The 14,889-nt window shown below is 41.1% G+C and overlaps 1 protein-coding gene across 1 annotated transcript in view; it reads right to left on the bottom strand.

The window, feature by feature from the left end:
* Window positions 1-14,889, bottom strand: part of DCLK2 (doublecortin like kinase 2) — a 143,997-nt gene that overhangs the window by 15,614 nt on the left and 113,494 nt on the right. Inside the window, exons 8-10 of the mRNA XM_080796117.1 lie at window positions 13,958-14,015; window positions 6,145-6,264; window positions 5,762-5,908 (exon numbers count right to left, since the gene is read on the bottom strand). Of these exons, the coding sequence (XP_080652243.1) occupies window positions 5,762-5,908; window positions 6,145-6,264; window positions 13,958-14,015 (325 nt within the window). The remainder of the gene's footprint in view (window positions 1-5,761; window positions 5,909-6,144; window positions 6,265-13,957; window positions 14,016-14,889) is intronic.

The following is a 14,889-nucleotide window of genomic DNA, read 5'->3' as shown; positions in this document are numbered from 1 at the left end:
CAGGCAGCTGCTTACCCAACGTGGCCAGAGAGGCCTCTAAGCTTGGAAACGGTAACTGACCTTTGCTGCATGTTTGTTGTGTGTGAGGTACTTGAGAGTCTCGGAAATGCTGTTTACTGTGTCCACTGAAACACTTCCATGTTTGGCTTAGAACATAAAATCCGGACTTGTTTTTGGGACAGTCAATGGCAAATATAAATATTTCATAGGGAAAATTTTATAAGTTTAGAAAGAAAATAAACTTTGGAAACAGATGGCCTGAACCTAAATAACCAACCACTCCACCTGTTTCCTGGTTGCGTGACCTTCGTGAGCCACTCCCTGAACATGTTTCTTCACCTGGGAGAGATGAGAACAGTCCCTGACCCATGGGGTTGGTGTGAAGAGACCAAGCTTGGATCAGGGTTCAGGGAATGCTCCCCTTCCTTCCTTTTCCCAGAAGGTCTGGCTAATAAGATCAAATAAATATCATATTGCAAACGGTTTAAAAATGCTGGTGAAGATGTGAATGCTCTTTGTTTACATGGGAAGCAATCTTTCTAGAAAACATTTAAGCAACAAGTAAATTTCTTAAAAATTATTTATAACCCTTGCTTTTAAGACCCAACCCTAAGGGAATAGAGATGAACCCAAAGGTTACACACAACGCCACCAATCCAGAATTTATCTATGTTTTCAAAAACTGGAAAGAACATGAACAACAAACAAGACGATGACTTCATAAATTATGGTACATTCCTATAATAAAATACTATACAGTCACTAGTAAGCACATTTCAACTAAGTACTAATCCTACGGAAAATATTCACTGTATTACAGAAGAAAAGAATATTCAAAATTATATATTCAGTATAATACACCAAAATATTCAGTTTATTTCTAGGTGGTAGCACTGCAGTTTACTTCAGCTTTCTTCTTTACAGACTTTTCACTAGTTTCCAAAACCCTTACAATGAACATGTATTGGTTCTATAATCAGGAAAAATTAATTTTCTATATAAGCGAACTTTCCTTATGGGATCAGAGTCTGAAAGTTACATTCTAAATAGATGGTTTTTAGATTTAACTGCATGAACTTTAACATCCTTGCCTATTCATCTTGAGATTAATTATTTTGAGAACGGTGAATTTCAGAGAATAACTACAGAGATCTAATCTGTACTAATGTAATGTCATTCTCTACTTTTATATTTTTGTTCTATTTGATTTGTTTTTCCTCATATTTTACTATGAACTGAACCAGATCCTCACTCAAATCATTTCTTACTAAACGATGAACAATTTAGAAAATTATGTTTTTTCAAGATAAGCATGTTAATAACATCTTCCATGAGTCTGATACGTAATGAGGGCGAGTTATTTACACAGACATCATGAAAAAGCATCAAAATCAGGGCTCCCCCATGTCACCAATACCCAATCTGTAGAGGCATTTAAAAAACGTGACACTGACATTCCTTACCTGCGATGTCCTCATCAGCTTAAGAAGAATGTTTTTCACCTTAGCGTTTTAGTAAGTGCTTCCACATTTATGTACTAAGTATACATCCCCAGCACACGTCTTTATGACTTTCAAGTTTCAGGGGAGTAATGGTGAGGCTGTTGAGTCCCTCAGAGATATTTATCATTCTGAGTCCGCCACAACTCAGCAGAGGCATATTCTAAGCTACTAATGATTTAGCCTAAAGCAAGAGAAACCAGGTTCTCAGTCATGCCAGGGTCTTAGGACGACTTTCCATCCATTATGTTTAATGTAAACATTAATGAGAACAACCCGATATAGAGAATTACAGTTAGAATTTATGATGCATTTACTGAAACCCAGACTTCAGAAATTCCCCAAGTAATTGCAGTGATAAGAACACTCTAAGCAACATTATAATTTTAAATGCCTGTATCATGGAAGTAAAAAAAAAAGTTTTATTAATGTCATTGTTATTTTGTTTTTACAAGTTTAAAATACACTCGTTAGGTACATTTTTTTGAAAAATAGTGTTTACTTTAGACACGTAATTTACAGACGCCTAGGGGTATTTGAGGGTTGTTGTCAGACACTCAGAAGTCCCCAAAGCCCCATTTCTCATATTCCCTATAAGGAATTCAGAGTCAGACGCAGGACCATAAATAGAAAGGTACTGGGCAGTTCATAATCACTGAATTATGTCTGGGCAAGTGGCACTCCTTGGCTAAACATCAAAAGAGAAGTGTCATAAGGAGCAGACAAGCCTGAAATAATACTTCATCTGATTCATCACTTCCCAACACTACATTCAGAGGCAAATATGTGAAAGATAATATGAGTCCATTTCAGAATCTTAGCTGGAGATGCTCTTCAAAGCAGGAATATTTATCAATCTATACATATAGATGCACATTTGTGACACCACTTTAAAAGACTGGCACTGACATACACACATATGGCATTGCTTTAAGAGACTGATTTGAAGAAAGAGCCGAACGAGTGTACAGGGGCTCCAAAGGCCTCCTGTTCTGGCAGAGTGCTCTGTTCGCTCCCCAATCACTGACATCTCACAGAACCAGAGAGATTCCAATGCTTTACCCACATGTGATCTCACTGGACCTCAGTCAGAGTCACCCCCTTGGGTGAACAGGAAAATAACTGTTGCCTCTGTTTAACAGATGGGGAAACTGAGGCACGGAGAACTCAAGTTACGAGCAGCTATCAAGTGGGGATTCCTACCAGTACCTTTGCCACCTCATGGCACCATCCTGCACTGGCTCTAGGTCTGAACGCAAGACAGTGGGCCTGGAAGAAGCCTGCCTGCAGCCTGCACCCACACACAGATGCTGAGAGAATCTTGACCCTCATGACCAGGACACCAGCACCGCGGTGCTCAAATGCCCCACCACACACGGAAGAGATGCTCTGTCAGAGGCTGCGTTCAGAATGCAAAAGCTGAAGATGTGAGGAATGCAGATCCCCATACAAAGTGAACGCTACGTGTTCTCTAAATAAAACATCAACATAATGATTTAGAAGGGCTTCAAATATGAGAAACCAACCGTCTTCTCTCCCCGGTCTCCAGAACTCCTGGAAAGGCAGAATTTATCACTGGTCTCCCATAGTTAAGTCTGACAGGGCACCACTGGGCTGTAACTCACAGCATTAATGGCCACCCCCATGCTCCCTGACACGGCGACCCATACGTCTCCACTGGCAGGGTTTTAAATTATGACGCTGCTCCCGGAGAAGGGGATGCAAATCAGATGTGTGAATGCTCTGGTGCTTAACAACAGCATTCGTTTTTAGGGTAGGAAGAGGCTGACAGTCACTCTGTGTATTTACTTTCAGTGCCTCAATGGCACTTTCTCATCCTGGGGCAATAATGCCAACTCGCTGACTAAATATAGAATCTGCAGAGTGGTCTAATTAAGTTTTTAACAGCAGGCACATATTTTACTTAGAGATGTGCAACTAAGGGCTTCCAAAGCCTGACCCTTTTCTATCATACTTTAGCCTCATCCAGACATCCATTTTATCATCTTCTTCCTTCTCCTCCCCTTTGGGTAGCAGAGTGGGGTTGCAGCAGGTCTTGAAGACAGGGTGAAGACTCGTCTGACGCAAGTTAGACTGGATGAGGAAGTTGGTTCCAATTTTCTGGTTATATTCTGAGACAGGTCATGTTGGAGACCCTGGTCCCCATCATGTGGCACAAGAAAGGGAGGCAGTATCAGACTCTGAGATGTTCCACACATTGTGAGTGGAAAACAGAAGAAAAGGGAAGTAAGAATGGAATAGATGTCCTGGGAAACAGACCCTCCCTAGCTTACAGGCCAGTTCGCCAAGGCCTCAGTCACCTTTCTCCCGGGCTTCAGCCATCAGCGCTGCAGTGTGGGCTGGCTGCACAGTAACCGATTGTCCTTAGGGACCCGTGGCTCTGTATTTCCAGAAAATGTCAGAAACCACAGCCACCAGGGTGAAGTGGGCCATGGACAGCAGCGAGAAACAAAGGAGGCCGCCTCATTAATACCACGGCATTGACGTCTGGCCACAGCCAGACAAAGCCTTGTTACCTTTGCTTGTGGAGCCCCTGGGCAGCCTCAGTTCCATGCAGGAGGAGCCTGGGCCTGACAGACACTGTAAGGTCATAATGACCAAGAAGACTGTTTTGAGGAGAGAACACCATATCCTCACTTCTATCCCGAGGCCCAGTCTATAATTCTGTCTCTGTTCCTCCTTAGAGTTCATAAAACCAAGTCTGTAATACATCTTGTTTTACAGAGAAAGGACGTTTATTTTCCCAATAAGAGAACCTAGACATGAAACATAACTCTTCAACGCAGAAGACAGTAAGAAAAAACAAACAAACAAACAAACTCACATACTTTGAAGTAGATACTCAGATCATCAAATGGTATTACCAAAAGTAGAGAATGGATTAGCAGAAAGTCCCCAGGATGGACTAAAAGCCTCAACATCAATGCATATTCCTTTCAACAATTATTTGTACAGTGCAAGTATGAGACAAGCTGCAAAGACTTGAGTCTGAGTGCCAGATGTTAGCTAGCTGAGTGACTATCAGTGCTCAGTCACCAACCATTTACTCTACGTCCAGCCTCCAGGGCACTGGCGACATGAAAATAATGGAGACGCAAACCTTGCCCCTAATGGTGCTTATCTAGAAAAGGAGTCACTCAAGTACATGACAACCTCACCGCACCAGGGCACATAGAACAGAAATGAGAGGGGGCCATGACTGACTCTGTCTGGGAGTTAGGAGTGATGTCAAAGAAGACATACCTTTTGCTCAGTGTCATATGAGAGGAATGTGTTTGCCATGTTGCCAGGAGACAGGATGTTGCAAATGTAGACCAGTATGGAAATAAGCAGTGATATGTAATGGTGTTGATAAAGTTAAGTCTTTAACTAATGTCTGGGGATGGGAAAATCAGAGTTTGGATTATCATGATGTAGAATACTCAGAAAACCCCACCTCCTAAGCTGGAATGATGACAATACTCAGCCCTGAAAAGTGGAAATCGAGGAAAAAATGGTCCTGTGTGTTTTGGTGGTGGTGGGGGGGGGAGGTGTGCTGATCGAAGTTCCTAATCAGCTTCCCTAAAATTCCTCTACTGTGTGGACACAAAGGTTGGCCCAATTAGCAAGCTGTGTTTACTACGGCCGCCATGGAGATTAAGTGCCACTCTGGATAGATGGGTGGGGAAGAGTCAGGAACAGGAGAGGAGGCTGGAAATGTAAACTAGGACCAGATTATACAGCCCTCTGAGTGCCACAGACTTTCTTCTGGAGAACAATGGAACACATGAGACTTTTCAGCCAGAAAAATTAGCATCTGAGTCTCAATTTCTGTAGCTGTAAAGCTGAGATAAACGGACCAGATTACTTCCAAAGTTCTGTCCTGAACATAAACAAATAATCACATTCTATTTGTCTCCTGTAAGCTCCTGATTTTATCTCTAATTTATTCTTCTGAAGTATTGCCTCATAAAATAATTTTTCTTCTTACTTTATTCAGCATAGTATCAATCAAAATGGAAACGGAAACATGTTTTCTAATGTCGGATAAACAATACATGCAGAAGTGCATATCAATTCAAGAAATCCATTAATAACTTATGGTCATTGACTTGAGTCATAATGAGTCTCTAAATTTAAAATCTCTCAGTCCCTTATTGCAGGATTGGTACAGACTCTGAAGTAATACTGTTTGCACATGATCATGTCATTTCAAAGGAATAGAGGCATGAATTGGAACAAAAAAAGCAGAGATGACATACCAAGAGGTTCTCTGGCTTGATGTCTCTATGCACGATGCTGAGGCCATGAAGATACCTGAGGGCGTTGGCCAGGTTGTACACCATCGCACTGCCATCTCTCTCAGTGTACTTGGTTGAAGAGGTAATTGCATCAAAGAGATCTCCACCCTGATGCACACAAAAAAGAACACAACAGAATGTCAACAGTGACAATCCTATGAAGGTAACAAAGAAGGTTCATCACCCTAGAGTAGATGAAAAATGACACAAGTCCATAAACAATTATTATAAATAACAAAAGTTTCAAGGTAGGAAAATATGTTTCCAATTAGGGCTTTCAAGAATATGAGAAGTCTTGGGATTTGGCACCAATGAAATCTGCTGAAATCTCTCCATCCTCTTACTTTGACCAGTTCCATCACCAGAAAGAGCTCAGTAGCTGTTTCCATCTCCTCAACCAGCATGATGATATTCGGATGTTTCACCCTGCGCAGGATTGACACTTCATTCTCAATCAGGTGCTCCTGTCAAAGGAAGGGATTAGAGTGGTGCGTCAGGAACCACAGAACCCTCTGCTCTATCCCTATATTCTGGAAGATACACGACTGTAGACTGGACGCCGAAGGAAGCATCTCCCTTGTTGCAGAGACAAAACAAGTCCTGGCTGAGTCGGTTTCCATAGTGATAGGACAAGTCATAGTGACTTTGACATGTCACAGTCACTAACAAAAAGGAACAGATATCCTTGAAAGGGCTCAGTGGTGCTGCCCTGGCACACAGAACATACTGCCTTCTTGTCTCCTTATTGCCTTTGATGCCGTAATAGGTCATGAGACTGAGAAAGCTTGGGCACAAGGTACTGTGCTTTGTGAGTCAGCTGAAACCACTTTTTTTTTTTTTTTTAAAGAGAGGGAAAGGGATGCCTGGGTTTCTCAGTGGGTTAAACCTCTGCCTTCGGCTCAGGTCATGATCCCAGGGTCCTGGGATCGAGTTCCGTACTGGGCTCTCTGCTCGGCAGGGAGCATGTTTCTTTCTCTCTCTCTCCTTTCCAATGCCTACTTGTGATCTTTGTCAAATAAATAAAATCTTAAAAAAAAAAAAAAAGAAAAGAGAGGGAGAGAGAGAGAATGTTAAGGAGGCTCCATACCCAGAGCAGAGCCCGACACGGGGCTCAAACTTATGACCCTGAGATTACAACCTGAACTGAAATCAAGAGTTGGGTGTTTAACGGACTGAGCCACCCAGGCTCCCCGGAACCATTTTTTGAGTATACACTCAAAATCAAGTATATAAGGAAATTTGCATGTGTATGGAATACAACTTGAGCATTAATTTTTTTAAACCATTACTAATAATGAATATGAATTTCATGCTGAATTTCTGAGGGGGAAAAAAAAAGTTCTCCCTCTATGGCTGGGTATGGAATCATTCGCCTGAAGGATATTCCTTACCATCTCATATCTCAGAAATCAGGAAACATAGAGTACCACAGGGACCACTGTTTTTATTTTAACTCTAACCACTTCCTGGAAAATACTACCTGATTATCAATCCTGGTGAGTCATGCAGCTGGGATCAGCACTGTAGCAAAATGTTTACCCACAGTATTAAGGAGTTATTTTCAATACACCAAACATGAATCAGGAACAACTACTGCTCTGTTTCTATGAGACATGAAAATATTTCAATAATATCACCTGTGTTGATCCTTATTAGCTATAGCAATGAATTATTTTGAATTTAGGGTATGCTCTGTTAAATTAACTAATTGCCCTCTGACACATTCTCAGTTTTCAAATATAACTTTTACATAAAACTTACCATATAAGAGGTAGCATTTGCTATCTAATACACACATACATATACGTCTGTGTGTGTGCGTGTGTGTGTGTGTGTGTGTGTGTGTGTGTGTGTGTCCCATCCTCATAGTGTCGTCCCATTCATCTTTGCTATCATGAATCCAGCACTAAATGCAGTGTTCTACTGCAGTGGTAAGGTAATTATCTCCAGGTCAAGATGTCATGTAGGTTCTCCACGTATCTTCATGCACACATGTGGACATGCCTTTTTACTCTAAGCCACCTCAAACAGTCTGACAACCGCGCAAGCTCCTGCCCACGAGGGCCATTTCTCCATTGTTGAATGCACTGTGGCTTGTCCAAGAAGCCATTCGGTAACTGTTGGCAAATGACAGTGCAAATGCTAAACGGAAGTAGGAAAAGAAAAGAAAATTTACGAGGAATCTAGTCGTTATCTGTCAGCCTCTTTGCAAAAGAAAGTATCTGTGTGATGTCTTAACACTTTATCCTTAGAACAGTCTTCTGAGGGAAAATGCAAACTTAGGTTTCTGACATCCAAGCCCACATTTTTTGTATGACACAATATCACCTCTTAAAAAGGAATGCTTCAGTAGAAGTCGGAATTTTTCAAAGTGAACATGACAGCTGCAAAGCGGAAAGTACTTAATTCCTTGGAAAGATAGGAACAAGAGGTAGTATTACAGTGAGTTGGGGTCCAGGCAGAATCACACTAGGCTTGGCAGGGAGGAGAATCTATGCCCCTTAATGAACAGGAGTGGGAAGCCTATGCCCAACCGGCTTGGGGCTCAGCAAATGCTTCCAGATCTCAGACCCTAACAAACCAGGGCTGCAAGGCTGGGGACAGAGCCGCTTACCTGTTTCCAGTTCCTTAAGTCTAAGTCACAGAGCCCCAGCACTAACAGCAAACAGTGCCCCCTGGTCCCTCCCAAGGGAAGCAGCTTGACAGCCAACTCCTTGTGGCCACAGGGACAAAGACTCAGCAAACACCACGTCATTGGTTCACTTCCTTTGAGGCCTCTGGATGATCTGGGCCAAGTCTGACCTTTATCACTCTAATAAGCAGAGTGAGATGGGACTTTTGTGAACATGTCAAGGTGAGCAAATGCATTTCTTTCACTCTATGTGAAGCCGAGACAATGGGAGTTACAACCATGGCAGTAAGAGGGGCATTTTATTTTAAAGCTAAATGGATCTATCACTTCAGTCCCCTCACCCCCTTGCCCCCAACTCTTCCCCATTGCCTCTGAAGTTGGAAGTCTGTAAACTTCTCTCTATTCAGGGGCTCTGGTAGGGATGCTGAGAGTGACCTATGTAAAATCATCCCCATCCCCAGGACCCCAGGAGCTCTCTCAAATCCTAGTTAAAATGAAATGTCTACCACCTAGGGAGACGACCACTCTCAGAAGTTATCTTTCTCAATAAAGGCTCAAGAGAAAGTCTTCTGGAACTTTCTGATTGTGGAGTTTCCTGCAGGACCCCCGGCAGTGTGACATCTGAACTACTGAGTAAGTCCTGAAGCACGCCCTTGGCCGTGGCTCGTTAGCTTGGTCCTGGGCTCTCCTCCACGATGGCCTGGGTCCTACATGCTTAGGGGGTTTCTGCTGGAATGTGGGAGATGGGAGCCTTGTCTCTGAACCTCTGACGGCACCTGTAAAATTGTCTAGGAAGGAACAATCCACTTTTTAAATGGACTATCATTGGAAGCAAAACAAAAGTAGCCCGTAAAAGTCGTTACGAATGTCATCTCCGATTTCTTGGGCAACCCCCGTGGAATCACTGCATTCAATACGTAAAAACATTCTCTAGATTACATTTGCCAGGAAAAAAATCCCTCTCAATACAGTATGAACGGCACTTTTATCTCAAACTACTCTGAACTTACATTATTCAGCCATCTACCATTATTCATGTTAAGTGATTCAGGACTCTAACTCCAAATAATTTACATATGAATCACTGTGTGGCAGTGTCCCAGGGTTCGGAGTGAGAGTAAATAACAAAGAAAACTGCTAACTTGGCAAAGGATACCACCTTATCCTGGCCATGGTGGTTTTTAATGTGAGAGAGAAAGAAAAAGAAACGAATTAGGGTATTAACAACTCTCCCAAACCAAACCAATCATCTTGTCTCTACCTGCCCCAGCCCCACAAAGCAGCCCCTTCCTCCTGTGCCTTCTGTCCGGCTGAAGGAACCTGGCTGCCCAAAACAGACAGCGTTCCCCCAGCTCCTCCCTCATCCTCTAGGACGGTCCATCAGTCCCCAGCTCCTGCCAGGCCTGCCTTCTCGACAGCCCCCGAATCCACCTGTTCACTTCTGTCCCCATTGTCACTCTCTTGCCTGGGCCTCCAGGCATTTGCACAGGTTTTCTGTCCCCAACTTCCTCCCTACAACACACACATCCCTTGGGGGACTCCTATGTATTCCTCAGGTCCAGAATGGGCCTTGCTTCCTCTAAACAGCCTCCCCTGCTCAGTCATGGCTGGGTTAAGCACTCTTACTTCTCTCGGTGCCCCCTGTGCTTCCTGCAGTCCCTGATCTCACCCAGCTGTCTGAAGGCTTCTGCTTACCTTGCTCTCCAGCAACCAGCACAGTTGGATCTGAAGTGTCTGAGTGAGTGAATAAAGACAGCATGACATGCTGTTGGCCAACAGTGGCTTTCCAGCTGGATTCCACGTTCCTTAGTGAGTATTGCTCCCCAGTAAGAGGGGGAAAGTGTCCGAATCACCCCATGTGATTTCTGTGGTAAGTTGTATGTAGTGGACTAAATAACAGCCACCCAAGGATATCAAGGCCGAACCCCTGGAACTTGTAAATATTACCTTATTTGGAGAAAGGGTCTTTGCAGATGTGATTAACAATTATGCAATGAGGAGACAACCCCAGATTACCTGGGTACCATCAAAACCTCCTTATGAATGGAGGCAGAGGGAGATTTCACAGACAGGAGAGGAAGAGGAAAAATAAACACAGAGAAGAGAGAGTGATGTGAAGACAGAGGCAGAGATTGGAGTGATGTGGCCACAAGCCAAGGGATGCCATCAGCCACCAGAAGCTACTCTGTCAAAGAACAGATTCTCCCCTCGAGCTCCAGAGGGAGTACAGAGTTCAGATTTCTGGCCTCCAGAACTGTGAGAGAATAAATTCCTGCTGTTATAAGCCACCAAGTTTGTAGTAATTTATTCCAACAGTCTCAGGAAACAAATACAATATACATTTGGATTTGTGTTGTGCTTGGACCCATTATATATAGGTGATGAATACAGAACTGTGGAAGAGAAGGGCAGACCCCTTTGAAGCACCAGAACAGAGAGCTCAGAGCTTGCACACTATGCAATTTAATAAATAATCACTTAGAATGAGTACTGATTAGAATATCAGATATGGAGGAATTCTTAAATTTACAAATCCCACAGCCTTCTCAACAGCGTCCATAAATCTGGCCGCACAGCAAATTGTGCAATAATCTCCTACTTAGAGGCAGCTAACATGACTTCCACCCTCTGGGTTGTTGCTCAGGCTGTGCTAGCCCCCTGGAAAGCTTTTCTTTCATTGCTGCCTAACGAAGTCCTACCCACTGCTGGGAGTTCCAGCTCAAATGCCTGCCCTATATGGCATCTTCACAGATCACCTACTTCTCTCATGTGCTTCCTCCAAACTCCCATATATTCTCTGCAGAACTGCTGTTAATTTATATGTGAGATTACCTTATTCCTAGCACAGTTTCTTGCACACACATCAAATTTTAGGTAAACGAGTCAATCTGATAATGTATATGTATATGACAGAAAAGCAAACAGAAGGCCAAAAAAGATTAAGATTTTTTTCTCCACGTTCTTCCTACATGAACAAATGAATAAACTGAACTTGAATAGGGAACATGGCAGACTAGCTAATATACAGGCTACGTAATCAACTAGCACAGAATTCCAATCACTGCTCTACCTCTGTGTGACTTTTGGGAAGCTATTTAGTCTGAGCCTCTGTTTATCAGTGAAACTGGTATATCTTGTTTAGCAAGTCATTAAAGGTAATGTGCAAAATTCCTCTGTGTGCAAGTCTGGAGAGATAATGCAGTTTACTAATGTAGCTTCTGTGTACAACCCACAAAACAGAGGTACCCAACAACACCCAGAATAGTAGCCAATTCCACTGTGCCTCCCCCTAAATTCTGTCTTAAAAAAAAAGTTCTCTATACCAATTTTTACTAAAAATACAATTCAATGGGGAAGTCAACTTATTTGGAACACACCAAGTTTTTAAATTATGATTTTATATAGTCAAAGTAGAAACAGTTTCTCAAATAAGCAAAATGTGAGGCTGGAAGTAAGTGTATGATCATGAATCATAAAAACAGGATGATATTTAATGACAAGGAAAAATGGATCCAAATGTTTAAAGTGACCCAATTATTTGTCTCAGCACTTAGTGTACCTAGTGTATTTCTGCACATAAAGAGCTTTTTTCAACTACTAAAACAGCTGCTTAAATTTCAATCAGGTAAACAATATCCCTACCATAGCGATTATATCTTTTTTACTTTTTTGATAAAAATACTTTAATACAGTTGCTTAGAACATGGCTCCCAAAATTATGACACATTCTGCTTAAATCCCACAGAAAGAGCAACACTTATTTACATATGGGGAAAAGACTTTCCAGTTAAAAATTCAATAATATTGTTAGAACAATAAGTAAAAGCACACATTTTTTCTTAAAGAAAATTAACTGGAAAAAACCCTTACTTATTCAAAGAAAAGGGGGGCATTTTGTATAGTCTCTGCCTCATTAGCTGTCACAGTATGGTTAAAAAAATATGACAAATTTGCCTTTTGTCTTCCTAAAATTTCACCATAATATTTTAAATGTTCTGTTAAAAATATATAATTATGCAAATTTCCAAAGAAGACAAGTTTAGGGGTTCCCTAAATATAAAATCATTACTATCACTTCAAATTGTCCTAATTAATTATACATTCTGAATTTTTGTGGCATATTAACAACATTAACAGTTAACATGTGCTAAAGTCTGATATACTGGTATTTCTCTATATGTTTTCCATATCTTAATTCAGTTAATTCTTACAATAACCTTGCATCTTAGCTATTATTAACAACCACATTTTAGAGGGAGAAACAGAAACACAGAGGCATTAAGCCAAGGCAGCACAGCAAAAGAAGCAGAACCAAGACTAAAACTTTATACACTATGGCACTAGAACAGCACCGTTCAACAGAAGTAGAATGTGATCCACATATAGAAATCTAAATTTTCTAATAAAGACATTAAGAAATTAAGAAACTCAGATACCACTAATAACTTACATAACCCAATATATCCAAAATATCATTTCAACATGTAATCAAAAAAGAAATCAATAAGGTACTACGTTGTTTTTTTCATACAAAGTCTACAAAAATCTACTGCATATTCTACATCTATACTGCAATTCAGACTAGCCTCCTGTGAATTCTAGAACCTGCTTTCTTAACTGCTATGCTACCAGAAAGTAATCTAAAAAGGTCTCTGTCATCCATGCTATAGAATATTTATCGTTTCAAACATAGTTAACGTATCAATACTCCAGCAGCATTTCATCATTTAATCTTCCCAGACCAGCTTGAGAGTGGGACAGAACGAAAAACGGTTCATGATGGGGGGGCGGGGGCAGGCAATTCTTCATGGTGTTTCTACCCAGCTTTTGTTACAAACAATCTTCCCAAGGATATTTGTAACATAGAGATTATAGAGATAGGTTCTCACTCAAGGGTAGAGGACACACTGGTTTCCAGACCATGATCATTAAAAAATAGTTTTCCTTGGGGGCAAAGTCTGGACAGATTTGCTAGCAGCCTGCTCATAAGACCAAGGATTGACTAAAGCTTGAGGATCCTCAGCTGTGATCTAACCCTAATCTGTGTATAGCAACCAGCAGGGCCCCTCTGCATCACTTCCTTGGGACTTGGGAGCTAAGAGAACCAATGCTACCTGCTGTGCCATGAGTCAGAAAGTGTTTTGTCTCTGACCCAGCAATCTTATGTCTTCAGCCAGCATCCATAAACCAAGAAGGCTAACTAGTTAGTTGGACAGTAAAGTCAAGTCTTAGACTCATCACAGCTGGTGACAGATCTTTTGAGCATTTCATCCAGGGATCTCCCATAGACGAGAACTTATATTTTCTATAGCTAGCACTGGATCAAGTCAATTTATCGTCTTAGGATTAAAGGTTTTTTTTTTTTTTTAAATGACAAGGAAAAAAACCAAGTTGATAGTGTTTTCCCTATTATTATCAAGGGTTTATTCCTATTAAGGCCTTGTCAATGCCCACTTAAATCCCTTCACCACAGTAAACATCTCCATTTCTCAGTTTCTTTAATAGAACAGTTATGTATACTGTACCTTTCCACAACATTTAGCTTTGTCTATAATCTTCAGGGCAAATTCCTTTCCAGTGGACCTATGAAGTGATCAGAGAAAGGCAATTTAAAGACACAAATCAAAGATACAATCATTCTTGATTTCGTCTACTAAAGGATACCAAGATATTCTTCTAAATATCTTTTAGAATAGGAAAACAGTTCAACAAAAAAGTACATCAGGGATGATGGTGAGTGGGGTCAGGGAGACAAGTACCCAAAAAAAGAAATAAAATCCAAAGCCATACTGTCATTCTCATTTTACATTAATAATTATAATATTAAATAACTCACATACTAAAAGTACTTAAACTCTGTTGTATCAAAGCTGGACAAGAAATTTTTTCCATACTTAAATCTCAAAATAATTCTCCTAGGAGGCAGAATGAAATTAAGAGAAATGAATCAAAGTAACTAAAAATTTTCTATGATCAATATATCTTTACATTAATCCATTAATAACTAAAAAGCCCCAGGATTTCAGTATCTCTTTCTCAGCCAGAATTCCAGCTGGTGCCATATTATCCACACCTTTAAATGCCTGTATCTAAAGAGATCATTGACTTGGACAAAGAAATGTTAAGGTTGTTAACTTCTAATCACCTAAACACAATTTAACCTGAACAAGCCAAGAAGTACTGTTTAGCTAGGAAAACACTTCAACAAAGAACTCTGTAGTGTTCTTAGAATAGGTTAGTTCTCTCAAGTGCTGCTGCCTTTGCCACTTGGTCATAGTACATGCTGGTGAAGCTGACCTTAGAGGAGTAACTTTCATGTAAATTGCTTCCCCATAACATAAACCAAACCCTGATGCAGATTTCTAATGAGTCTGTAGAGGTTTTATTTTAGATGCTTAATTTTTTACTGGGTGCCAAACTGCACCAGAGCGAAGTCAAAGGACTCAGGGGACGGGGA

This window comes from Martes martes (assembly GCF_963455335.1).
Source record: "Martes martes genome assembly, chromosome: 2".
Classification (NCBI taxonomy): Eukaryota; Metazoa; Chordata; class Mammalia; order Carnivora; family Mustelidae; genus Martes; species Martes martes.
The sequence above is the reverse complement of the archived record's forward strand: the minus strand, read 5'-3'. Positions and strand labels throughout refer to the sequence as shown.